This window comes from Stegostoma tigrinum, chromosome 13 (genome assembly GCF_030684315.1).
Source record: "Stegostoma tigrinum isolate sSteTig4 chromosome 13, sSteTig4.hap1, whole genome shotgun sequence".
NCBI classification, from domain to species: Eukaryota; Metazoa; Chordata; class Chondrichthyes; order Orectolobiformes; family Stegostomatidae; genus Stegostoma; species Stegostoma tigrinum.
This window is the reverse complement of record NC_081366.1, coordinates 21,305,513-21,333,344: the sequence shown is the minus strand read 5'-3', so window position 1 is coordinate 21,333,344 and position 27,832 is coordinate 21,305,513. Positions and strand designations below refer to the sequence as shown.

At 39.4% G+C, this 27,832-nt stretch overlaps 1 protein-coding gene across 3 annotated transcripts in view; it reads right to left on the bottom strand.

The window, feature by feature from the left end:
* Nucleotides 1–27,832, bottom strand: part of LOC125458215 (teneurin-2-like) — a 2,666,206-nt gene that overhangs the window by 299,288 nt on the left and 2,339,086 nt on the right. For 2 of the 3 annotated variants that reach the window (XM_059650601.1, XM_048543265.2), the window contains one exon: nt 24,284–24,496. The exons of the other annotated variant lie outside the window; for it this stretch is intronic. In XM_059650601.1, the coding sequence (XP_059506584.1) occupies nt 24,284–24,496 (213 nt within the window). The remainder of the gene's footprint in view (nt 1–24,283; nt 24,497–27,832) is intronic. 3 annotated transcript variants of the gene reach the window in all.

Sequence of the window (27,832 nt, the reverse complement as noted above, 5' to 3'; positions counted from 1 at the left end):
ACTGTTTTCTAATCTGCGAGAACCACACCAGAGTGGGTGAGAAGATGTGTTTGGATTCTAAAATCACTGGACTCAATATTGAGTCATGAATGCTGCAGGGTCCCCAAAAGGAAAATGAAATGCAAAAAAGTGTATCTCACACTTACTGGGGATTTTGCAGGGGATTTTGAACTATCAGTCATAGAAGTAGGTCATTTAGCCTTTTAGCCTGGTGTCTAAACCTTGGCCATTGTGACATCCCAGAAATAATGCTGCAGAATGGTATTGATTATGCTATATTGTACAGCTTTATGTGAGTGGAAGGAGAATAATTTTTATTGTGCTCGTGTTGGAGAAATGACCTGTTTTGTCAAGGATTCGAGCTATAACGTAAGTTTGGAGCAAGTGAAACAATCTGTTTGATTTGTTCCCAAGGCTTGCAGCAACGTTGGCAAGTGGCAAACTCTTGATTAACGAGAGACAGCGTCTGTTTCAATCTCTTTCTGCCATTTCTGGTGAAACTCTTGCCACCAAGGTTGCAACAAGGCCAATGTTGTCCTAAAGCTCCTAAACACGATGGTTCATCACTACAGGCAAGAATATTTGTTCATAAAGAATGAAAGGTTTGTAGTACAGGTTTCTTTCAAAGTAAAGCCTAATAGTGAATAAAAGGTCTGTCGATATGAAAGGAAATTAACTGTCATGTACACTACAGCCAACATTTTAACATTAGAGTACTGTCACAAAAGATCATGAAATACTAACTGGCGTTTACTGGCCAGAAATTTCCTCAGTTTGTTTACTATTACTATCAAGGCTATTATTAGCAGGTATCAAGTGCTGGGACTTCATGCCTATATACAGAGTAGCTGTACCCCATAACAATCAAGAGGGAAATTTTGCTAATGCAATACATTACGGATCCAATGCCTGAAGTTATTGGTTGTCACCCGTTAGGATGTGCAATTGAGTCATTGCTTGTGAAGGCTACTTCAAGCAAGAATACAGAGGAACAGAGCAGATTTTATTTGGAGCATCTTGATTCCAGACACTTTGGTCTTCACCTCCAGAATTCAATCGTGATATAAACAAGAAACAAGGCGCCTGATCACCTCCTAGCTAAGAGATCGAACTGCTCAGCAATCTATATGTATTGACTAGAAACATGGGAAATGTGGCTTCTAACATCAAATGGCAGGCTCAGTTGCCAGCTATAAAGCGATGCAGGGTAACAATTTCCAACGCAAAATTGTACACTTCCCAATACATAAGCTACAAACCTAGCAAACAAGGAGATCACTAACTGAATGAATTCCATCTTCACTTTTCTGTTAGAGCAAAATATTATTCACTTCTGGATGAACCAACTCGACCAGTTCAAATATATGGACTTCACAAGAAAGCAGCACTTGTCAAAGGACATATCATATCACTTTTTACTCACAACATTGCTCTCTGCAATTCTGTCTCAAAATGTCTTGTATGGACTGGTGATGGATCATGGTGCACCCTTTAAAGAGTCCCTCGAAGACGTTTACTCAGAGAGTAGTAAGGGAATGGAACGCTTTGCCTGCAATGGTGGTAGATTCGCCAACTTTAGGAACATTTAAGTCGTCATTGGATAAGCATATGGACATACATGGAATAGTGTAGGTTAGATGGGCTTGAGATTGGTATGACAGGTCGGCACAACATTGAGGGCCGAAGGGCCTGTACTGTGCTGTAATGTTCTATGTTCTATGTTCTATGTTACTCCCCCCTGTAGGTTTCTATTAACCCACAATGGCCTCTCAAACCCTGTTCCCACCATACCCCTCACTGAAACCTACTAATTTGGACCTGGTGAGACCATTGATACAGCTGTTGAACTGGATAGGGCACATCACATCAACTGAAGCCATTAAAAGAATACCAGCGCTGATCTCTGACCAGACTGTTTCAATGGGTTGCCTCATTGCTCTTAACTAGCAATTGGGTGTATGATATTGGGTGGATCAGGCATTATTCTGCTTATCGACTTCCCTTTGATTTTCAGCTTGGGTTAATGAAAAGTACAACACTCTGTAAAATCCAGCACAATGTTCAAAATGTTTTTGTTTTCTCCATACCATCTCTGCTTCTTTGGCCAATTACCATAAATCTGTGGGTACCATTCTGGCTCATGCATCATAGGTTACAAGCTTCATAATAGAGAAGTTTTTAAATGCACCAGGGTATATTCCTCTTACAGACAGGAGCACCAGATCCTGAACACTGTCCTGGTGATCATAATTTCTCTTACCTTACCTCTAATGTTTTACTCGTGAGTTTAAATCAAATTTTGCTTGTGAATTGACCTCTCTACAGTGAGAAATAGCTGATCGCTGTACATTCAATCTCAACTTCTCTAAATGTCTTCCTTGTCTCCTCCTTTCCAAGGATAACAACCCCAGCCTAACTAATATTTGCTCAGAGCTAAAGGGCTCCTTTTCATGGCAACATCTTCATAAAACTCCACCAAACTCCATCTAATACAATCACATCTCTACTTTGGATCGATCACCAAACTGCACACTGCTGTAATTGCAGTCTCATTACATGCTATGCTTTAGCTAATAAAAGGAAGTATCCTGCATTGTTTCTTAACTATTTTATTCATCTGCCTGGCTACTATCAGTGATCTAGAGATAAGCAAACCAAAGTCCTCTCCTTAGTATGATCTGAAATCCCCCACCTGCTTCAAGAAGACCACCATCCCTGTGCCAAAGAAAAATCATACAGCATGCCTCAACAACTGCTGCCCAGTAGCTCTGACGTCGATTATCATGAAGAGCTTTGAGAGGTTAGACATGGCCCACATCAACTCCAGCCCACCAAATTGCCTTGAGTCTTTACAATTTATCAGCCTGTGCAAGTGGTCCACAGTAGACACCATCTCCTGAGCCCTGCACTCATTCCTAAAACATCTGGATTACAAGGATACCAACTTCAGGCTTCTACTTATTGACTATAGTTCCACCTTCAACACCATAATTCCAAGTAAACTCATCTCTAACCTCTGAGACCTAGGCCTCGGCTCCCCTCTCTTTAACTGGGCATTCGATTTCCTGACTGCAAGCAGTAAGAATAGGCAACAACAACCTCGTCCACCATAATTCTCAACAGTAGTACCCCACAAAGCTGCATACTCAACCCCCTAGTATAATCCGTGTATATTCATGACTGTGTGGCCAAATTTCATGCCCAATTCCATTTACAAGTTTGGTGATGATATCACCATTGTAGGTCAGATCTGAAACAATGATGAGACCGAATACAGGAAAGAGACTGAGTGCTTGCTGGCAATAGTGTAAGGACAACAATCTCCTCAGCAACATCAGCAACATGAAGGAGCTGCCATTGACTTTAGAACGTGGAGTTGAGGGCATACCTCTGTCTGCATCAATGGTGCTAAGGTAGAGATGGTCAACAGTGCCAAGTTCCTAGGAGCAAAGATAATCAAAAATCTGTCCTGGTCCACTCACATTGATGCGATGGTCAAGAAAACACAAGGTCTCCACTTCCTTAGGAAACTAAGGAAATTCAGCATGCCTACAGGACTCTTCCCCCTTTTTATAGATTCACCGTAGAAAGCATCCTATCTGGATGCATCACAGCTTGGTTTGGCAAGTGTTTTTCCCAAGACTGCAAGAAGCTAGAGAGAGTTGTAAACATAGTGAAATTCATCATACAAACCAGCCTACCAACCATTGACTCCATCTACACTTCCTGCTGCCTCAGGAAAGCAGCCAACATATTCAAAGACCTTTCCCACCCAAGTTATACACTCTTCTACCCTTATCCGCCAGGCAGAAGATCTAAAAGTTTGAATACACATACGAATATATTCAAGAACAGATTCTTGCCCGCTGTTAGCAGGCTTTTGAATGGACCACATGAATGTTCATGTTGACCTCTTTCTCTCTGCACATTCTTTTTGGCTGTAACATTGTATTCCAAACTCTGTTCTGTGCCCTGATGTACCGTGTATGGTACGATCTGCCTGTAGAGCACACAAAACAGCACTTATCACTGTATCTCAGTAGATGACAACAATAAATCAATCAAATGCCTCCATTCCTCTATAATTTTTGTTATCAAACAATTTATTGTGTATACCTTTGCCTTGCTAGGTCTCCCAAAATACATTGCACACATCTCCAGAAAGAATTCCATTTATCACTTTTCTGCACGTGAAACATTTGCTCATATCTCCTGCATCCTACTTTCTTTCCTCCTGTGAAATACATAACAGTTTGTATCTGAAAACTTTTTAATCATGACCCTACATTTAAGTCTCAGTTATTGATCCATGAAAATCAAGGGATGTAATACTGAACCCTAAAGGAAACAGTCTTTTAAATACAGAATAACCAGTCTTTGCTTCTCGATAATGAGCCAATTTGAATCCAAATTCTCTTTGATTTCCATGGGTTTTTAATTTTCTGACTAAACTGCCATCCTTTACTTTTAACCAAATGCAGAAGATTGAGAAAACTAGAATTATGTTGAGTTAAGTTTATACTTAAAATATGGCTGTTTGCAACAGTTATGCCAACAGTGGGGGAGTTATGCCGAAACAAAAAATCATAATACAGCAGATGCTTCAGGCCATTTATGCTCTTGCCCCAGTGGCAGGATATTTATCCTGTAAAGAACAGCTGTGAAACTGCTGTATGACCAGTGTGTGCTGGACACTTGGTCATGGAGCTGTACCACATGGAAACAGGTCCTTTGGTTCAACTTGCCCATGCCGACCTGATATCATTTGCCAGCATTTGATCCATATTGCTTTAAAACCTTCCTCTTCATATACCCATCCAGATGCCTTTTTAAGTGTCATAATTTTACCAGCCTCCATCACTTCCTCTATGCATGCACCACCCTCTGTGTGAAAATGCTGCCCTTAGGTTCCTTTTAAATCTTTCTCCTTTTACTTTAAACCTACACCCTCCAGTTTTGGGCTCTGCTACCCTGGGGAAAAGACATTGGCTATTCACTCTATCTACATCCCTCACAATTTTACAAACTTTTAAGGAAATTCTGCATAATTCCGGTCTATCTTTGAAAACGTTGTCAATGAGTTTCCAATGCTATGAACAAATAGCTATCACGGTGAACATATTGAAATATACCTATTATAGAACATGTAAGTATTTAATCTACATGTATTTAATCTCCGATGCTCGAGGGAAAATAGTCCTGGCCAATTGAGCCTCTCCCTCTTGCTCAAACCAGCCAACCCTGACAATAGTCCTGTTAACCCTTTCTGAACCCTTTCAAATTTCATAACATCCTTCCAATAGCAGAGAGACCAGAATTGCATGCAGTATTGCAAAAGTGGCCTCACCAATGTCACATACAATCACAATGTGACCTCCCAACCACTATACTCAATGCACTGACCAAAAAAGGCAAGCACACCAAATGCTTTCTTTACTATCCTGAATGCCTGTAACTCTACTTTCAAGGAACTATGAACCTCCACTCCAAGGTCTTTTTGTTCAGCAACACTCCCCAGGAACTTACCATTAAGTACATACGTCGTGCCCTGATTTGCCTTTCCAAAATATAGCACTTCACACATTTGTCTAAATTAAACCCTGCCTGCCACTCTTCGGTCCACCAGCCCATCTGATCAAGGTCCTCTTGTATCCAAAGGTAACCTTCTTGTTTGTTCACTACAAACTTACTAACCATACCTCCCATGCTCACATCCAAATTGTTCATACAAATAACAAAAAGCAGTGGACTCAGCACCAATTCTTGTGGCACACCTTTGGTTACAGGCCTCCAGTCGGAAACGCATCCCTCCACCACCACCCTCTGAGCCCTACTTTTAAGTCAGTTCTGTATCCAAATGGCTAGCTGTCCTTCTATAACGTGTGATCTGAACTTGTCAACCAGTCTACTATGCAGAACTTTGTCGAACGCCTTACTGAAATCCATGTAGATTAAATACTTACATGTTCTAAAATAGGTATATTTCAATACATTCACCATGATAGCCATTTGTTCATAGCATTGGAAACTCATTGACAACATTTTCAAAGATAGACCTGAATTATGCAGAACTTCCTTGAAATAAACAATTAAACTTGGAGAATGAAAGCTCAAGTTCATGCCAGATGACTTTTGTGCTATGTCACATTGCTCTTGGCAGGTGTTAGTTCACTGAGAAAATTGGAAGCAATTAGAAACCTGGCCTTACTGCGGGTGATGATACAACTTTTCACCTGACTGCATTTATTAAAGTTACAACTTCAAACAAGGTAGTATGACCAGAAGTGTGTGCAGTGACGCATTTCACATTGTCCCACTGCAAACTGATGACATATTTGCCTATAGGCTCTCACAAAAAAAATCCTAAAAATCTAAAATATCTGAAAATTCTACTAAAAAATTGGCATAGCCAAATCTTATGCCAAATACTATAAATTCAGAACACATATGAAGGCTTCTGCGGTCACTGCAAAATGAGCTACTCGCATGTAATGACTACTGTGATTAGGTTAATTAGTTGGTGATGCTGAGGTTTACTCTGTTCAGATCTAATCCAGGTATATATGCTCTAGTTAATAAAACATAAGCTGTGATGGTATTGTTAAATTTCTGCAACATCTCGAAACTATGTCTTTAACTAAACCATCCACATCAAACTAAAAATAAATGGAACTGATGTTAATTGGAACAGACGGTAGCATCTTCTGACACTTTTTCACTCTGCCAGTCCTGGGATTTCTCCCAAGTGCTTTGTTACTTATTTTAGTCCATTTTCAGTTACGAGCCAAGTACACTGAAAACATTTTTGTGCTTCAAAATGTAGGTCCTCAAAGACAGATCTCTTTTTTTTTTAATTGTCAAATTGACCAAGAGCAGGTCTGAGCAATGGAAATAAAAAACTAATCCAGACTCTCAATTATTTTTCATGAAGGTTACCTTGACTCCTCAATCTTGGATAAGAATTAGCAGTCATTTGGTGAGAACTGCCAAGGCTGCTGTTGTGGTTCATATCTTTCTAAGAATTGACAGAAAAAATACCACCTGAAGAAAAAATCTGCCTTCAGTGAAAGATTTCAAAACAACTGCAACTTTAGCTCAGCTAGAGAGCCTCTCCATAAAGTCCATTGATGATATTGAATCTAACAAAACAAAAAATCCCCCTGAGTATTTAGTCTGAGTCAGGGTACACGGATTGAAGCTAGTTTCCCAACTCCAAAATATTTTATTCCTGGAAATTCCAACTGCTCACTTTTACTGGACACCCACTGCTGGTTGCTCGCATGATCCATTCTTGCAATGGACTGTGCCCTCATGCCAACAAGAAAACAAACAGACTCTCAAACACCACATTGAATGGTGCCTCATTGTAAAACAAACAACCTTTGACTCAGTTTTCAAAACTTTTATAACTAATGAAGAAAGAAAACAAAAAAAAGGTCTGGGAAAATGAAACAAAAACTATATAATTTTGTTTATTCCATCTGTGATTTTTCGTCTGCTTTGCTCATCATTGTGTCCTGGAAATGAATGTTTAAAAGACAAAATTAAATACTCTGCTTTGTTTCAATACTGAACTCTCTGTCCTCAGCTGGCTGAAATATTCTGATGAATTGCAATGCAAACTCAACAACAAGACCTCAGCATTTGATTAGGCACTTTACAGCCTCCCAGACTAAATATGAAATTCAGTAATTTCAGATTGTAATGTCTTGCCACATTTTCTCCCCATATTTTGCAGATACACATTAGTGCCTGTTGAGATGGAGCTGGTGAGGTCAACTGTCTGCAACAGGCTTCGAGATTCATCTGTACATGTGCTGTTGATGTCACTGTGCTCTGTGCGCAGTGACTGTACACCTTAATGACATGGGAATTTGTTTTCAAAATGGTTGACGTCTTCCACGCTCAGCCATTCCTTACACTCCCTCATAGTTCCACACCCCAGTTCAGTCAAGCACAGCACCAGGGGGGGAAAGTGGCTGCTCAGAGGGAAGAGAACCCTTGGTCTAATTGAGGTGCAATTTTATCATCAGCACAATATTTGTGATAGCCAGCTCCCCTGCTGCCAATCTGGTAAGTGATGGTGCACTGCAATGCTGTGTTCCTGAAGGGACATGCTCATTGTTCTACCTGGTGGTGCAGTTCACAATGAATCCAGCCTTACAGATTTTGGTTTCTGCTTGTTTCTCTTGTTTAGGTTTCAGAATTCTCTAGACACAGCTTGTGCTTCTTTATTTGTGTGACAATATGTGCTTGGAAGAGGGATCCCTTCCACACTGTTTCTCTTGAAGGATGGTGGTGTACACCTGATGCAAATTTGCCTGTTCCAGGGAAAGCAAGTCAAAGGAAGCATGAGTGGGTGGAGTCAGGCTCACACACACCCAAAGTTTTAATTTTGCTTTCAGTTGTTAAAGTCGAGGTTCTGGAGTTGACGCAGCTAGGTATGACTCTCTCTCTGCTGCTGCAAAAACTTGAGTTCTCTCTCTGCTGCTAGATTCATTCTTTTGGTTTTTCCTTTTATTTAGGCTGGAGGTGATGGCAATTAAGCAAATTTGTTTTACTGAATTTGCCTTTGCCAAGAATGTGTTAATGGGATGCTGCTATATGGGAACAATTGCTGAGCAGTTTCTGAATAATATATTGTTGTGTTAAGCATTTCAATAGATTTAAAGTTACACTGATTCTTTTTAATTGTTTGTATTTTAACTGCAGTCTAAGGGTAAAATGTGTTTTGCTTAAAGTCTAGTAGTTTGACTAGTCAAATCACGTCTGGAATGCTGCACCTCCCATTTGTCTTTAAAAAGATAAAAGTTAGGGTCTAGGCTATCTCCTTGATATATTCTGAGGGGATTTGGTCTCGTCTATATCTTCTGTCCCATTACCACATCCCTTGTGGTTGTGTTACCAGCTCTTTTTACTTTTAGTCTTCTACCCTCCCACAGATCTATAATTTTGCCTTTTCTTTCCAACTTGCTGTCTGTCATTTGTTTATTTTATCATTACTTTCACTGAGTGCCAGTTCTAATGAAAGGCCATCAATCTGAATCTTTTAACTTGGGTTCTCTCTCTGTGAATGTTGCAGAGGAAATCACCATTTTCTGCATTTTCTGTCTTTATTAATGACAACTGGTCACAGTTCCTGAGTTAGGAACGACAAAAGAGTGCATTCTCCAGTGTTACTTAATAAAACCTCTAGTTAATTGGAGCATCTGACAAAGAACGGTCTCAGACAAGGCTTTGGCAGCCTTCACTGTTAAATACAGTGGCAAAACCAACTGCTTCATATAGTTAAGATTAACATTACTTAGGCAATTATAACAAAGGTGTGGAAACATGGCCAGCAGAAGCTATCACTTTCACAGAAGGGATGGAATGATGGGGGGTGGTGGTGGTGGTGGGACTGGGGAGTGGCAGGGATGATGCGAGGTGGTGCCTTGCAAACAAATTTGCACCAGTCAAGTCAGACATGCTTTGGCTTTTATATTTCTCTTAATGGGAGGAACCTGACCAGTGAAATTAGAAATGAGTTTTAATTCAGACTGCAGCATTAAAATCCAAAAATATTAGTTTAAGATTTTTTTTTAAACAATAGGTTTCTGGTAGACATTATACTGTGATGTCACATAGCTTACTGTAACACTGTCCATAGAATATATCCACAATAATGCTCTTTCACACTGTCCACCAAGTTCTAAATCAGCATTGTGAACTGCCTCAACAAATACTCAGAAAGAAGTCAATATAATGAAGATAAACTCGTACAAGTGTTATATCCCAGATTAAGTGATGCAGTCCTTGATATTAAACTAACTTTCCCACTTTAATGTTTAACCTTCCTGAATTGTATGTGCATGACATGATGTCTTGCTGTACAAATGCTGAAAGATAATAAATCTTACACAACATCAAACCTGCCTTATGTTCATTGAACCTGAAAGCTGATTGTATTTGAACAGCATTTAATAAAATCTACATAAGATTAACTGGCAATTTCCAATTGCAGCTGTATCTCAGCTTTTCACCCAAATTTCAAAAAAAGGCAAGGAAGAATTATATTTATTTGGCATATTATGTGACTCAGGACGTCATAATGCATTTTATAATTGATGAAATTTTTTTGAAGTAATTGCTTGATAGGGCAGAATTGAAATATTGCTGAAAGGAGGTAAGAAGTCAAAGTTTTTCACCCAGCCCTTGTCTGAACTAGGACTAAGGAAACATCTTGAAAAAAGGGACAAAATTATATGGCTTGAGAAGAGGGTGCTGATTGGTTGAGCCATCACTGGCTTGTAAATACGGCAAAAACAATCAAATATCAATTGTATTTTTTCAACCAGGAGGCAAGAGACTACCAATTTCTGCTACACACCCATGGCAACACCTGGCCAACCAGAGTCGACGTGCTTGATCTGAGATGTAAGACTGACAGTTAACGGTTTCTGTTGCATCTCCAGGCCGGTAATCATCCATCCAATCTGCACCCTCTTGCCAATGATCGTCCTACCAATCAGCACCCTCTTCCCACATTACATAATTTGGTTCCTCTTTTTTTCCAAGTTTATTTCTTGGGTCCTCATCCTGATGAAAAACTTTATTTCTAGTGTCACTCAGCAATATTTTTGTAGTGTGCTTGCATATTTCAATGTTGGATACTCAGCCATTAATTTTTGCACAGCAAGGTTCAACCATGATGATGATCAGATGACTTATTTTAGCAATATTCGTTGAAGGATAAATGCTGACTGAGGAGAACTCTCCTGCTTTTCATTGAACTATAACCAGGGTTCTTGTTACATTCCTAAGAGGGACTCTGTTTATCATCTCTTTGGAAGGGCAATACCTCAATTTCTTAGTTGTCTACTGGAGTCACTAGCCAGATTTTACACTCAGGTGCAAACAAATAGATTTGAACCCACAATCTTGTGACTCAAAGGCAGGAGTGTTACTAGCTGAGCTACAGCTGACAAAACATCAGTGTCAAAAAAAGTGTAGCATCTGTGATATCAGATACATGATGCAATTAATATTACAGTTTTCAAGATTATATCCAACAAACTTCAGGAAGATTATTCATTGTGATGTGCCAATTATAAGACAGTCACTGATGTGAAATAAACCATTGGTTATAATCAACTGAGATACTTCTGAAATGAACAATGAATTGCAATCCCCACTTTTTTTGTGTGTGAGGAAAGAAAGCAAAATTGTGTCAGTGAAAAGACAGACAGGTCCCCAAAATTAATTTGTTTGATATTATTAACGCTAAATTGCATTCTTTCACAGTGCTGATGCAACATATCAGTTTTCTTGTATATAACTGAAATGTACAAGAATTGGGAATTGCACAAGTTTATGAAGTGAAAACATTGTAAATAATGATCTGAATTATTGCAAGTTATCAGGCATTAGAATTACAAACAAAAATAGATTTTGTTCTTATGTTTGATGCATTTCTGATATAATAAGAAAATAAAACTATAGCATACATATCTATAAATGTGAAAATTACAAATTCCGTTTCAGCTGTGTTTTGGTGACTATTCTATTATCAACAGGAAGGTTTAGAGAGTAAAAAAACAGGAAAGCAAAGATAAACTGATAATTGAGATGAGTACTAGTTCATACAACAGCAACTTTATAAAAACAAATTTGCTGTATTAAGAGAAAATTGACAAGAGTATTGAGTCAAGAAAAACTGTAAAATTTTATGTAACCTAAATGTAGTTAGATATGCCGATGAATAGGAGCTAGTTAATATGCGAAATGATTATTTCTTGGAGGATTTTTACTAGAAAGAGCATTAATAATAGTCTATCCAACAGCAAACATCACTTTCTATGCATAGTACACAGGTATTAACGTTAGAGAAACAGAGATTCCAGATAAAGGTTAAAGAGATTGAAAATGCATGCACTCCAGATTTAATGAACTATACCTCAGGTTACTAAGAGACGAGGTTGGGGGGGTGGTGGCGGGATTTACAAGGCATTCATGCACAAGCAACACTGGTAAGGTTTCAACATCCTGAAAAATAGGGAAATGGAATTTCCAAAATTAACAAGGGGTGATGCAGCTGGACTTGCCAATGACGAACCCGTTAACCTGACATAACTGGACTGGAAATATACAACCTTAGCTGCTAATTGAAAACCTCATCACCAGTAATAAAATGTGTCAAAGTTTGGAGTTTTTGAACTCTTTTCTACAGAATGGACTTGAAAAATGAAAGTACTGGCTTTATATATCATATTTTTTAAAGCCGATAAGCTAAAATTCAATTTTGTCAGGGCAACCTTAGGATTATTCTGGTACTTCAAACACAATGGTAAATCCACATATAGAATTTGTAAACCAGGTTTCTCCCAATCACCTGCTTTAATTTGGGCAGGAGTCCCAAGGAATCAGCTTTAACCACCATTAAAATCGTTCGTCCAGAGTTCCTGAGGTTGCAGTAAGTGTTTTGGAGAACATTCAGTGAAATTTCACTTCATTGCTTCTGTTGTTGTACTATTCCCTATATCTGTATACTCATACCCCAAGGATATTATAAATGCTGACTGACGGAGAAGTAAATTATCTGTAAGCAGCATTTTTATTTGATGAAGTTATTGGATTTCAAATTTTGACCATTCTTCCATCCGTAAAAAAAAACCAACTTGCATTATATAATGTCTTTCACAGCTTAAGGACATCCCTAAGTGTTTCACAGCTAAATACATAATTTTGAAGTATGATCCAAATTGTAAATTAGGAAAATGCAGGTTTCAATTTGTGCACAGGTAGGATGTACAAAAATCAATGACTGACTGAGATCAATGACCAAATAATCTGACTTGGTGGAGTTTGTCAAGAAATGAATATTAAGTGGGCCCGTAGGATCTCTACTGTGCAGAAAGAGGCCATTCAGCCCATCATGTTCACACCAACCCTCCCAAGGCCATCACATCCAGTCTCAACCCGCCTAGTCGACACCGCCCTGGACAATTTTAGGCTCGCTACCTGACCTGCACATCTACGGACAGTGGGATTAAACGAGAGCACCCACCAGAAACCCACGCATTCATGGGCAGAACATGCAAACTCAACACAGACAGTCAGCCAAGTGGAAATTGAACCCAGGTCCCTAGTGCTGTGAGGCAGCAACGTGAACCAACCTGCTACCTACCAAAGACATATGAAGTCTCAATCGTTTTTAAGAGAAAAAATGGCTGGGCAGAGAGAAGTTTGTTGGCTTTCTTGAGATGTTGTCATTTGCAACAAATTATCTATGATCTGGAGCTGACTACTTCTGAATTTTGCAGTTGCGTCTAATTGATCAGCAGGTAGCTTACTTAGCTTTAAACACACTATCGTATGTATTATCTATGTTATTAAAGATTTGCAAATCATGTGCAAAATCAGTATCTTTACTGCAACAGTACTTCTTTGAGTTTCCATTCTATGCATCTGCAACTTTCCCTTCCACCTGCCTCACTGCATACCAATCCCACTTCTTATGTAATCTCTATTTTCTCCCCCTAATCACCCATTTTTTGCCATCTCCATTCCCTATTCCATCCTGTCCTCATTTCATATCTCTCAGGCCATCCCTCCTCTCCAACTGTATGACACATCTGACTTTCCCTCCCATCCAGCCCCAAACTCCCTCTCACCTGCTATAGAAAAGATGCTGTTAAACTGGAAAAGGTTCAGAAAAGATTTACATGGATGTTGCCTAGACAGGAGGGTTTGAGTTTTAGGGAGAGGCTGGAGAGGCTGAATAGGCTGGGGGTTTTATCACTGGACCATCAGTGGCTGAGGGGTGACCTTATAGAGGTCTATAAAATCATGAGGGGCATGGGCAGGGTGAATAGGCAATGTCATTTTCCCAGAGAACGGGAGTCTGAAACTGGATGGCATAGGTTAGGATGAAAGTGGAAACATTTAAAAGGGACCTAAGGGCAACTTGTTAATGCAGAGGGTGGTGTGCGTATGAAATGATTTGCCAGGGGAGGTGGCAGAGGCTGGTACAATTACATTTAAAAGGCATCTGGGTGGGTAAATAAATAAGAAGGGTTTAGAGGGATATGGGCCAAGTGCTGGCAAAGGGGACTCGGTCAGTTAGGATATCTGGTTGGCACAGACAAGTTGGACCAATGGGTCTGTTTCAGTGTTGTATGACTCGATGGCTCCATGACTAAGTGCCAGGCAAAAGCAGATTGGAGGTCCAGTAAGAATATTGCGAATTTCGCTTCCTATGTAACACATAAGTCACATAATGGACATCTGATCTATTAACCATTGCCCAACTTAAATAAAGAAGTACAAGAAGGCAAGTCATTGAGACCTTATCATGCTGCATCCTGATGCATGCCAAGTAGTAACTGATTCAGTAACTTGTCTCCACAATTGAAATCACCATGTACTCACAGGGGATGAGGTTCCTTTGAGATCTCCAGAGCTGCTTTGTACCCTGAGTGGGAGAGCTGCAGAAAATCTAGAAAAATTACATAAACATTTTATGCCATTTTAAATTATGTTTCTGCTAGAATTAAAGAAGGATAAAGGAAGTAAGCTACCGTGGAAAGCCACCACCTTCTGCTTATCCTTTATCTCAACTCCAATGGTTGAATGCCAGTCACAATTGGATGGGCTTGTCGCTTGAGGAAACTGACAAAAAACATTATGCCTCAATCAAAGGTGCACTTTACCTGATTGAGGGATCCGATGTCAGAAACGGGTGGGGGGGGGGGTGCACTGAAAATAAACCTCCTGATCTTTTTACTGATTCCACTCCCCATTAAACATCAAGGATTTTCAACACCTGAAACAGATTTGAGACCAGAGCACTGAACTGCTTTAAGAGGGATCCTACAGTGCTGTCCCTACCTCTCAGTCAGGAGGCCTTGTGGCTTCATGTCTCACTGCTCCAGAGGCATGTGTTAGCATTGCAGAAGAGGTGCATTAGAAAATAATCTGAACTGATTTAAGAAATCATCAATGATGATGGTAGAAAATGGAAGACAACTGAAATGATGAAATCAAATGGACATTTGTGGCCTCTTGCTGTAAATTTATCTTGTGATCCAGCTTTAAGGGATTAGATATCATGCTTCACATCATTATTGAGCTTGCTGACATGCTAAATGACAAATTATTCTTCTAAATGGGTAGATAAGCAAATACATCAAATATAGAAGAATATATTTGCAAATATATTGAGGAATGACGAAGAAAGCTCTTGTATTTAGATAATGCCTCTTATGGCCTTTGAAAATCTAAAATTGCTTAGAGGCCAGGTATATTTTGTATGGTTATGAGAAAGAAAATCGGAGCCAATTTCTACACATCCACGTCCCAAAAGTTTGGTCAAAGAAGTAGGTTTTGAGGAGTGTCTTAAAAAAAGGTAGAAAATAAAGAGATGTAGGGAGGGCTTGTGGATTCGGTATCTGAAGGCACTGCTACTAGTGGTGAAGTAATTAAAACCGAGAATGTTTGGGAGACCAGAGGAGTACAGATGCCTCAGGGGGGTTGAAGAGGTCACAGACATAAGGTGTGGGTGTGAGGGTTGGGGGTGTAAAGAAATGGACGAATTTGAAAACCAGAAAAAGAATTTTAAAATCAACGTATTGCTTAACCAGGAGCAAACATTGGCCAGCAAGCTTAGATTTCAAACCATCCGATATTCATAACTGCGGCTGAGTCAGAGAAATGTTTTGGGTTTGATTGACAGCTGCATCTGGGATGAAGATGTGATTCAAGTCGATAAACAGGGCAGGATTATGTTTCTTTTTTGGCTTATGATGGACTGTTCTGGATCAAGTAGCTTCCAATAATGGGCTTGTGTTTGACAACCTGTACTTACTTGAGCAGTCAAAATGACACAAAAAGAAATACATAGGTGTTCAGAGCTCCACTGTAGTTTTTTTGTCATTTAAAAAGTTAGAATTATACTTGAAAGAAGGTTGCTAGTTGGAAGTGAATGAATGATAAGTATCTTAGTTGTTTTGACATTTTGAGAGCAGTAAAGTTTATAATTATTGTGGACATATTATTTGTATAGAGTGTTAGGCACTTAACTATTTGTTAGATGCTTCGAATTCTTTTTATTCATTTGTGGACTGAGGCCCTTACCAGCTGGACAGCATTTATTGCCCATCTTGAGTATCCCTTGAAAAGGTGGTTGGTGGGCTGTCTCTGCAGACCACCTGCTGTGGGTTGACCCACAATGCCATTAGGGAGAGAATTCCAGGATTTTGACCCAGTGCCAGTGAAGGAACAGCAATATATTTCCAAGTCAGGATGATGAGTGGCTTGGAGGGGAACTTGCAGTTGGGAGTACTTATATTCATCTGCTGCCTTTGTCCTTCTGGATAGAAGTGGTTACTGGCTTGGAAAGTGCTGTCTCATGATCTCAGCAGAATTTCTGCAGTGTATCTTGTAGGTTGTAGACACTGATGTTACTGAGTGTCGGTGGTGGAGGGAGTGGATGTTTGTTTATGTGGTGTCAATCAAATGGGCTGCTTTGTCCTGGATGGTGTTATATGTCTAGAGTGTTGTTGACGCTGCACACATCTAGGCAAGAGGCAAGTATTCCATCACACTCCCGGCTTTTTCCTTTTAGATGATGTACTGCTTCAGCATCCGAGAGTTGCAGATAGTGCTGAAAATTGGGCAATTATCAGTGAGCATCTCCACTTCTGACCTTATGATGGAAGGATGGTCGTTGATGAAGCAGCTGAGGATGGTTGGGCTGAAGACACTACGCTGAGGAACTCCTGCAGAGATGTCCTGGATCTGAGATGACTGACCTCCAACAATGTCGACCTTGTGCCAATGTGCCAAGCATGATTGCAAACAATAGAGCGTTTAGCCCGATAGCCACTGATTCTAGTTTTGCTAGGGCTCCGTGATGCCATACTCAGTCAAATGGAGTGTTGATGTCAAGGGCTATCTCTCTCACCTCACCAATGTCAGATACAACTTGAGTCACACGCTACAATATACTTCTTCCACTGACTGCACTGATAACATGGGTAACACAATATATTCCAATAAGCAAGACTTCAAAGGCAAGCAGTTGCCTTTTGAATTTATTACTTTCACAACATATGCATCGGTAATTGTGCAGATTAATGCAAACTTGCATTGTGGGCAATGTGAGGTCAACTAAATCATGTAGATCAGCAAAATCTAACCTTTGATGGTATTGTGTTTAATAATCTCAGCAACAGCAACAGCAAATGCAGTTACAAGTGGGCTTCTCTGGGCTCAAGTTGATGAAGATTGTTGTCTAGGAATCCCCACTAAAGCATCAGAACTGGGTTAAGATAGGAAAGGGCTCAGCTGTGATTATATCCTGTGTAAAAGGAGCCTGCAGTCCCTCACTATCTAGACATATGCTGTCAAATCATCAAAGGGCAGCTGGTAATCGCATACCAGCATGGAGTAAAAACCTTCAGGAAAGAAGGGGAGGGCAGAGAAAAAGAAAAGGCATGTAAAGGAGGAGGGGTAAAAGAAAACATGATGTGGAACACTGCTGCTGGGATTTTCCTGGCACTTCAACTCAAAACAATCTCCAGTATTACTCACAGTTACAGGTGCAGGAACAGTTGGCCATCAGCCATCCCACATGTCTATTATTGAGCACAGAGAGAATTATGCATTGCTGAGCAGTGTGATTTGCCTGTTATTTCACAAGCAAAGAAAATGTGTAACACATGGGCATGAATACCATATTGCATTTTCTTTCTTTAGGAAATAAAAAGCAGATCAGGCCCTTTATGTGTCTTGGCTTTCAGAGCATTCAGTTGCTAACTTTCCACAGCAAAGCTGCTCACCCCAAATTTTCTTACAGTGGTTGCTTCAGAACTCTGTATGAAATGAATATAAAGTATTTGTCACTATAGTGAAAATATCATTCAGCTTTTTATTGCAATTGTGAAATTCAATCAAATTATGTCATATATGTACTTATATGGTTCTTAAAATTTTTGATTCAACATCAAAATGGAATTGAGAAAGTCAGATTATATTATCAAATCAGACATAGGATTCAGCTGAAACTTCTCCCAAAGTGTCAATTTTATACATGTTTTACATACTCATATACTGTCAATATAATGGCTTTTGATGTTACGCCATGATAGAATTCACATTGAAAGATTTGGTATCTTAGACAGGATTTAATGGAGGTGACAATGATATCATTCTGAAGAGCTGGCAGGTTACAATGAATTGCCTCTTTTAATGGAAATCTGCTGAATTAAGCACCATTCCAGTTGCTAACTCAAAAATGTCAGGTCTTTCCTTGGATTGAGAATTGAACCCATTGAAAGGTGGATGGCAACAGCTCTATTAAATGGATGTGCTGCCAGGGAGTTGGTGGTTGCAGTGGGCATGGGACCTAGTCAAGGCCCAGGATCACTGGAACTCACAGGCCACGGCTGGACAATAATGGGAAGAGAGTGGGGGGAGAGTGGGAAAATGTCAATAGCAAGGGCAGGAAAATGTCTCTCAGTGGACCTCCTCTTGCCAATGCTGGGTCCATCAGTCAGGCTCTGAGTGCCTTTAAATCAGGTGGCCCTTCCCAGGAGTCGATTAGCAACCCAGCTTGTCTGTTCCCTACATGGAGAGCCACCTGCCTGCCGTTGACCTAATATCAGTGAAGGTGGGATAAATTCCTGAAATGAACATTAAAATTCCCACTCAAAGGTCACAGTTGGTGTTGGGGCAAGGCTGGCTATCCTGCGACAGACTTAATGGATTAAAGGTGTGAAATGCTGGTGTCCCCACCCACTACCCTACTGCTGATTAAACATCACCCATAACCAAATCCACCATAGGGAGGACATTCAACCCTGCCCAATGAATCCATTTCCTATCGGAATCAATGTCCAAGAAATTGGTTTATGCCAGCAAGGTAAAAATGGGAATGGAAGGATTAATTTTGGTCACTGAACTTTGGATGCTCCTTCTGCCTTGGAAGGCATCACCTTCCACATCGGTAAAGGCTTAACTGGTTCACTCGTGTCCTTTAGGGAATGAAACTGCCATCCTTACCTGTCTGGCCTACATGTGACTCCAGACACACAGTAATGTGGTTGCTTCTTAACTGCCCTCTGAGGCAATTAGGGAAGGGCAATAAATGCTGAATAGCCAACAATGCCCTCACCCCATGAATGAATAAAGAAAAAGACTCATACATTGGAGCAAGGGGCAGGTGTCTGAAACTGATGGTAGTCCCTCTACGTATGTTTATGTACATATCAAATGTTCATAACTACATCAGGTACTTTACATGAACAGTTATGCTGTTTTGGTATTTGAGGGAATGGAAGCTACTACCAAAGAAGGAAGTTTAATTTTTTTTACTCTTATTGCAAAGCAGAGAGGAGGAATGCTCCACCAGCCCCCACCTTGAACTTATGGATCATATATAGCCATTGCTCATCCAGTCTCCTGACTGCCGCTAAATTCTCACAATGTTCTTGGCCCTGATTATCTGCCTGTGACTGATAATCCACAGTTTACTGTTAAGAAGTGAATAAGGCTGACATATCAATGTTCAGGGTTCCGCTGTTGACTTCATTGGGTAAGTTTCCAAGACAGTGGCTCACCTGGTATGTGAAAAATTTCATTATGTGGTGGAATATACCAACCATTTTACATATAGGATAAGGTGGTACTGTGGCTCAGTGGTTTGCACTGTTGTCTCACAGTGCCAGTGACCCAAGTTCAACTTCCAGCCTTGGGTGACTGTTTGCGTGGAGTTTGTACATTCTCCCTAAATCTCTGTGAGGTTGCACTGCGCCCTCTGGTTTCCTTCCATGGTCCAAAGATGTGCAGATTAGGTGGTCTGGCCAAGCCCTATTGTCCATAGTGTTCAAGGATGTACAGGCTAGTTGGGTTAGCCATGGGAAATGCAGGGATAGGATGGGGCAGGAGTGGGTCTGGGTGGGATGCTGTTTGAAGGGTCAGTTTGGACTCATGATATAGCTACATCCTCCAAACAGCAATTCAATGGAAGGCCATGCAATCTGCTTTTTGTGGAGTTGTTTGAGGCAGGACATTGATCATGACATTGTGAGAAATCCCTGCTCTGTTTCAAAAAGAATTGCGATGGAATCTGTAGTGTTGAACGGGGCCTCATTAGGTGAAATTAGGTGTCCTAAAGACTCCTTTAAAACAAAAAGTTTCAAATATCTGTTTATAAAGTATAGTTATAAGGATAATGTGAAATGCTTTGTTTAAATTAAGCAATTTTGATAAAAAATAAGAACCAACATTGCTAAGTCTCAAAACAGTTAAGCAGAAGATCATAAATAAGGAGTCATTAATTAGATGGCACCAAGTTTAGATGGTAAATATATAAAAGTTGTCATACAAAGGCAAGATGAAGAGATAAGGAATTTCAGAAATGAAGAAATTAGAACCTGTGAGCCGATTCTGATCTAAGAAAAAGCTGTGATAAAGGGAATGGTCATAAGCGCTTCCAGGATAGTCCAGTTTATATCCTGTCCATGAATGCAAAAAGCATGTTGCTGGTCCATGATGAATGTAACCAGTCAGGGTTAATTCGTATTGTTTCTGAGATTGGATGATCCTTTTATTTTGCTCCAGTACATTGTGGCACAGAAGAAGCAGAGAAACTGTAGGTTGAACTGCGGTTCAGCTGATTTGTTTCAGTACATTCAAAGAGAGAAAGTAGTAGCTAGATTATGGAAGGATTAAAATTAGTGGCTCATTTGTCCTTTCCTGATTCAACACCTTGTTACTGACCTGACTAAGACAGGGAGGTGGGGACAGAAGAATAGCTTTTTTCCAAGGTGCATTTTCACGTGGAAATCAGTTGTGCTAATAATACCAACATTATACAGGTTCTAGTTGTTGGATAGCATCTATGTTTTGCTAATAACTTCATACAGGTATGATTGAAAATGCTGTGAGATATTTCATCAGAACACATCAGAGTGTGACCTGACTGCTGTGAGGGGGAAATGATACCGTGGTAGTAATGTCACTCACCGACTAATTCAGAGAGGCCCAGGTTAATGCTTTAGGAAAAATACATTTAAATCTCACCATGGCAGCTGGTAGAATTCAAATTCAATTGATGAAAGAAGCATGGGATATAAAGCTGGTCTCAATAATGGCGCCCATGAAACTATTATTGATTCTCATAAAAAAACAACAAAGTTACTAAATTTAGGGAAGGCAACTTTGGTTTTACCTGCCTGTACAGCATGCAAAACAAAGAACTTTTCATTATAACTATCTATATGTGATAACAATAAATCAAATAAAATAAAAGCATCATACTATGGTCTGACTACATGTCACTCCACAACATGGACAACTAAGAGTTGCCTTCTGAGAAGCGAGCCAGCCAGTCAATTCAAGGGTAACTAGGAATGTACAACTAATGCTAGCTTTCCCAGAAATGCCCACATTCCATGAAGGGATAAATGAGTAATAAAATGACCAGTGACAAAGAAGAAGAGTATTGTATTATTTCCTTTTCCAGCACTAAAATTGTGACAGCTGCTTTAATAACATACCGCCCAGGCATGAGTGTAAAATTCTCAAAATGAACATCATAATAAAATTCAACATCCGATGGTTATATATGAACCGTCCCCATCTTACACCACCCTCCTTCACCTGGCCAAGTTCATCATCACTTTGAATAATCTCCTTTAATTCCTCTCATTTTCTTTAGGTCAAAGGTGTGGCTGTAGGTACTTGCATGGGCCACAGTTATACCTGTCTCTTTGTGGAGTATGTGGGATATTCCTTGCTCTAATCCTGCCCATTTACCTTCTCCTTCCTTATTGTCCAAGGCCCTAGATACATGTCGGAGGTTAAGCAGTGAATACCTGCACTACACTCCGTCAAGTTCACTGTATTCACTGCTCACAATGTGGTTTCCTCAACATTGGGGAGACGAAATGCAGACTGGGTGCCTGCTTTGCAGAACATCTACATTCAGTCCACAAAATTGACCCTGAGCTTCCTGTTGCCTGCTACTTCAACACATTACCATGTTTCCTGGCCAATGTCTGTTTCTCGGGCTTGCTGCAGTGCTCCAGTGAAGCTCAGCACAAGATGGAAGAACAGCATTTCATTTTCTGTTTGGGGGCCGTGCAGCCTTTAAGAGCCAATATGAAGTTCAGTCATTTTAGGTCCTGAGCACTTTCTTTGATGTCGTTAGTCCAACTGCCACACACCAGACCTTGTCATCTCATGGGCTACTATCACAAACAATCCATTGTCGGCCACTAATAGCCCTCCTTTAGCAGTTAATCATTCTCCCAGGTTGATCTTTACACATTCCTTTGTCTGCCCAACTTGTTTTCTCTCTCTCTGGGTTCCACCTTTCCCTATCGTTCACTCTTCCCCTGCTTCCTCTCACCCCATACTCAGCAAACACACCAAACCTTTCCTAACCACAATCAGTTTAGAAGAAGGGTCACTGGACCAAAAACATTAATTCTGCTTTCTCTCCACAAATGCTGCCAGATCTACTGTGTTTTTCCAGCAATTTCTGTTTTTGATATAGAAAGGCTACTGAGGTGCTGCAGTATATATAAAAAAAAATTGCCATTTTACAATCCCATAAGTGTTTGGTATCACGGGCTGTAAATCATAGTTTGGTGCACAATATCAACAATATATAATTGCATCACTGATGATATATTTTAACGCAAAACCAATGCAATTAAAATCAAATGAGTCCATCCTTTCCATCATTTGAAATAAATGGTGAAAGAACAGTACCAACATGGTGTGGTGTTTGAAACCATTCGCTCTGCATTTAAAATGGCTACTACATCATCTCCAGCGTCAACGTTATAGGAATTGCTGACCAATGCAATTAATTAAATTTGCTTTCATACTGCATTTTATTAAAATACAGAGTCAGCAATATTGTTTAAATGCAGGACTCTCCAGGGACACAGTTGTTCAATTTTCATTCTTTCCTTTGAGTTATTTTTCAGACTTGAGTATGTACATTTCTAACTGTTGCAGTGAACCACAAGACAATATAATTGTGAGTGTGAATAAAGGTAATTGGCAAAACGAGCAGAGGGGAAATGAGAAATCTTTTTTTTTACACAACGATTTGTAATGATCTGAAATGTACTGCCTGAAAGGATGGTGGAAGCAGATTCAATAATACATTTCAAAGGGGAATTGGATATATACTTGAAGAACAAAAAATGGAAAAGACACAATTATTTATCACTTCACATGGTCACCATATGTCTCAAATGCTTTTTCGCCAAAGAAATAGAAAAGAAGGAAGAAATTGTAAGGAATCTGGAATTGAACAGAATGGAACTAATGGGATAACTTTTTCCAAGAATTGCATCAACAATGATCTTATTCTGAGTGGCATGGTTTCATGAAAGGGGTTAACAAAAGGCCACACACAGACAGATTGTAACGTTGAAAAAATAAATTCTCTCTCACTTTCAAATAGGACTTGGGAACTGAAAGGTTGTGGGACATGAGACACAGAGCAAGGGAAGAAAGAATACAAGATAGGTGCAACCCACTTTCTGACTCAACGGAATGTGGTTTTGGTCAGAATTTGAGACTGGTCACATTACATTTCACCATTTAATGATGTTTTGAAATGGCGGGTTTTCGGAAAAGTATTCCATTATCTTAACATAAATTGGAATTTTCCATATTCCAATTCAATTTTAATGTTGCTTTTCCCAATTACTTTGTCTTAGAATTGTTAAATTCATTTGCCCAGGCAGCTACAGCAGCAATGATTGATGTCTCTTCTACAAAAAAAATGAATTACTACAATGATGTAATGGATCCTGAGAAGAACTGTAATTATATTTCTTTACAATGTGCACTCTAAATTATCACAGTGAAACAAATGGATTCAAAATAGGAAATAGCATCATTGATGAAGGAAATCTCGGAAAATGTGATTAATGAACAAAAAAATTGAGGATTCCCAAACTATACAAAGGAAGCAAAAATAAATTTTTTAGAACAAGAAGAAAAAAAACCTTTCATTCCATGTTCTATCTATTGTAATATTCTTTCAGCAGAAAGAATACATCCTTACATCACCAATATGCTGTACTACCAACTTATTTAGCAACAGGAAATTTCAATAACTTGCCTGTGGATTAACAATGAACAAGGCCAGTCGATGTGCAAGAGCAAATGTAATTGTAAGAGAGTCACACATAAGGGAATGAGAGGGCAAACCTCTGCAAAAAGAACAAGGTAGCATTGAATGTGAATTTAGGCAGATATAAGCATATATTCTTACCATTACTGGGGGTTTGCAGTGCACCAGAACCTGCTCGCAATAGGTATGAATTTATGGCGAATTCTTCATTAGGGTTGGACTCGAGAGCTGGATGAGAGACGCTGCTGTCAAGCAATGGCATTTGGTAGTCTTTCACACTAGATGATGAAAGATGGGTGCTGGTCTGCTGGGCAAATGGGTGGCTGGGCGATGATGAATGTGGGATGGGACGACCTGGGGAAAAGAGGGTCAGTTGTTGAATGGTGTCACAGAATATGATGCGCAATTTTTCAGTTAAAGTGCACCTGAAAATCATAACTCTGTATTGTCCAGAGAATTAGCCCAGTGAGGGACCACTGTTTTCCTCAATTGGCATATTTACGAATGAAACAGACTTAGAATTGAAGCTACCAAAGTTCAACAATCCATTTTCCCCTAGAAGCCATTAATTCTGAACTGGAATATGCTTCATTTAAGGAATCATTGAGAACAGTTTCTACCAAATATTATCTCAACTACTGAAAATCGTTGAGTGCAGTGCAACAAAATAATTTGTTTTTGGACCAATCATAGTTCAATGTTTTAAATGTATGAAGTTGGTTACTATTAAAGGTTTCTTTTTACTGATTTCTCATCAACATCCTTTTCTTATAATTATAAACTCCTTGCTGAATAAAGCTCTGGTGGGTATTAATTGCCCTTAGATCTCCTGACAAGTGGCCAGAATTCATTTGTGAGTTTTGATGGTGAACACTGAAAGGCAATTTTCAGAACTGCATACAATTTTGACTTTATTTGATGTCCGAATATGCAGACTTCCAGTAGGGTTAAAAATAAACCAGCAACAAGAAAAAACACCTCATCTGATTGTCTCCTCCCTAACCCAGGAATGCCAATGCCAATCTTGAAGAACCCTACCACTCCAACAATTTCTTCTATCACAAATAAATGATGAGGGTCTCATTTAGTTGACTATCAGATTCCAGAGCAGTGTTTCCGCTAATATTTTGGAAACAGATCATAAAAACTAATAATAATAAAATAATAGCAAGCAATTAAGTAAAGTGAATACATTTGTTTGCCTTCATTGCTAAAGATTTAGAGTATGTAAAAAAAATTGTTCTTGCAACCATAATTGATACAGAAGTGTTTTGTTGAGTCTACAGCATGTTGGACTTGGTTAGCTCAGTTGGCTGGACAGCTGGTCTGCCATGTAGTATGCTACAATAACATGGGTTCAATTCTCATACTGGCTAAAGCAACCAGAAAGCTCTGCCTTCTCAACCTTTCCCTTTTTGCCTGAGGTGAAGTGCTGTTCAAGTTAAACTTACCATCATTGTCTCACAGCGGTGACATTCCTTTTTTACTTGGAATACTGTGCAATAGTGTGGTCTCCTTACCAAAAGAAGAATATACTAATCTTAAAAGGGTGAGGAAGATGGGGAGGATGTCCACAACAGTAAACAAACCAAGGGAGAAGAGTTGCATAAGAAAGTGGATTTGTGGTATAAGACCAGTCACAATCTTACTAAATGATGGAGCAGGCTCAAGGACAAAAACAAAGTTGCTGGAAAAGCTCAGCAGGTCTGGCAGCATCTGTGGAGGAGAAAAAAGAATTAAAGTTTCGGGTCCGGTGACCCTTCCTCACAGCGTAAGGAGTTCAAGGAGCCTCAAGCTCAAGTTGCCAGATGGCCAGCTGTTGCTTCTTTATTGTACTGCAAAATTACAATGCTGCTCTGGACCCATGGAGTTTGAGTATTTCAATCTAATTGCTTTAAGCAAATGCCTTGCACAAGCCATTTATATTTGTATATCAACTTTTATACATTTTAGGTGTTGTATGTCGTTGTATCAGCTTGACAAAATATGCTTAAAATAAACTTTCTTTTAAAATTCACTAGATTTTGCGGCCTTTGATTTTCTCAGAATAACAGAACGGCAGTGGTTTGGTACTGATTGTGACTGTTAGTTCGTGTGCCCATTGGAGGAGTCCAGCAATATTTATTAATGTTTGTACATGACAGACACTGCACTTCAGACTTAGCAAGTGATGTTAACCCCATGAATATTAATCTGATGATTTCAGTCCAAACTATGTCATAGTTCCTTCTGCATGATTCCATCCACACATATAGCAGCAGTTTGCAAATAGCTAAATAGTTCTCGCTGCAGCAACAGATTTACAGACAAATTCCTAATCTAATAACAAACTGGTTTTTAACAATATATTGAAAAGATGCAAACACTTCCAGTTTCATTGGGCCCATGAATCCAGGTAATAAATTGCTAAAGTTCTGCAGTTTTGTAATGAGGTGCTTCTTCTGTTTCACTTACCAACCAGATTTCAATACTCTTTGAAATTCTTCAATAACTATTTGCTCAAGCTATAATTTTCTTATCAATAAAAGCATTTTTTTTCATTGTTGATTGACTGCTGAATCACACCAACAAAGAGTGTGAATTCTGATGGAAAAGTCCCAACTGAAACATTGATCTTTCTTTTACCTTGCTGATTTTAACCACCTGTTATTTGCTTTTTCAGTTTTCCAGCATTTAAATCCTAGAAGGGCACTGACTTCAAGCTTGTCAAAGAAGTTGACCAGTTGGACTGAAGGATCTGTTTCCATGCTGTGTGATTCCGTAATTCTAAGTCAGTGATGTTAAGAAGGCTAGTTTGTCCATATTCTGTTAACTTTACCACCAAAAATTCTTCAAGAATGAGAAAGACCTCAACGGACATTCAAATAACTACCCTCTTTCTCTGTGATAGAGCAAGGGGTGAGAGCCAATTTTGATGAATTTCCATGTATTTATTACTTGGAAGAATCAGAAATTTCACAGAATTCCTGGTGTAGAAACAGGGCGTTTGGGTCAACAAGTCCACACTGACACTCAGAGCATCTCGCCCAAGCCCATCCACTATACCCACCGAATCTACACATCCCAGAACACGATGGGCAATTTCACACGGCCAATTCACCTAGCCTGCACAAAACTTTTGACTCAATACATTTACACAAGGAGTCAAGGATAGAGGTGGTAATATCTCAATATCTGGTGTGTATATAAAAAAAAACTGCCTTTCCTATAAACAAAGTGAAGTAATCAGTTTTCAGGATTTGTCATCCCGCACATTCATGAGGAGCCAATTTACTGTAAACAAACCAAAATAACTAAGTGATTCACTAATCCCAAAAGCTTGATCACTCATTCCACAATCTTAATAATTCATCAACATGCAAACAACCCACTACCAGATCCTTGTTCAATTAGTTAAAATGTCATCAAAATGTGGCTCATAATTTGATCTCAAATTTTAAGTCAATTTACCAAGCTAGTAACCATTTATTTATTCTTCATTAAATGGGGACCAAGCTTTCTTTAGCTTTCTATCTCTTTACGTTTTTACTCTCTAACATTCACTGGTGCCAGGAAACTAACCTGATACATAACTGGTCACAAAATGTACAATGTTGCCTTATGAACCGAGATAGCACACTTCACTCCTTTGGCATAAATTTCCTAATTTGATTTTAGATCCATTCACAATTACCTGCTGGAAGTACACTT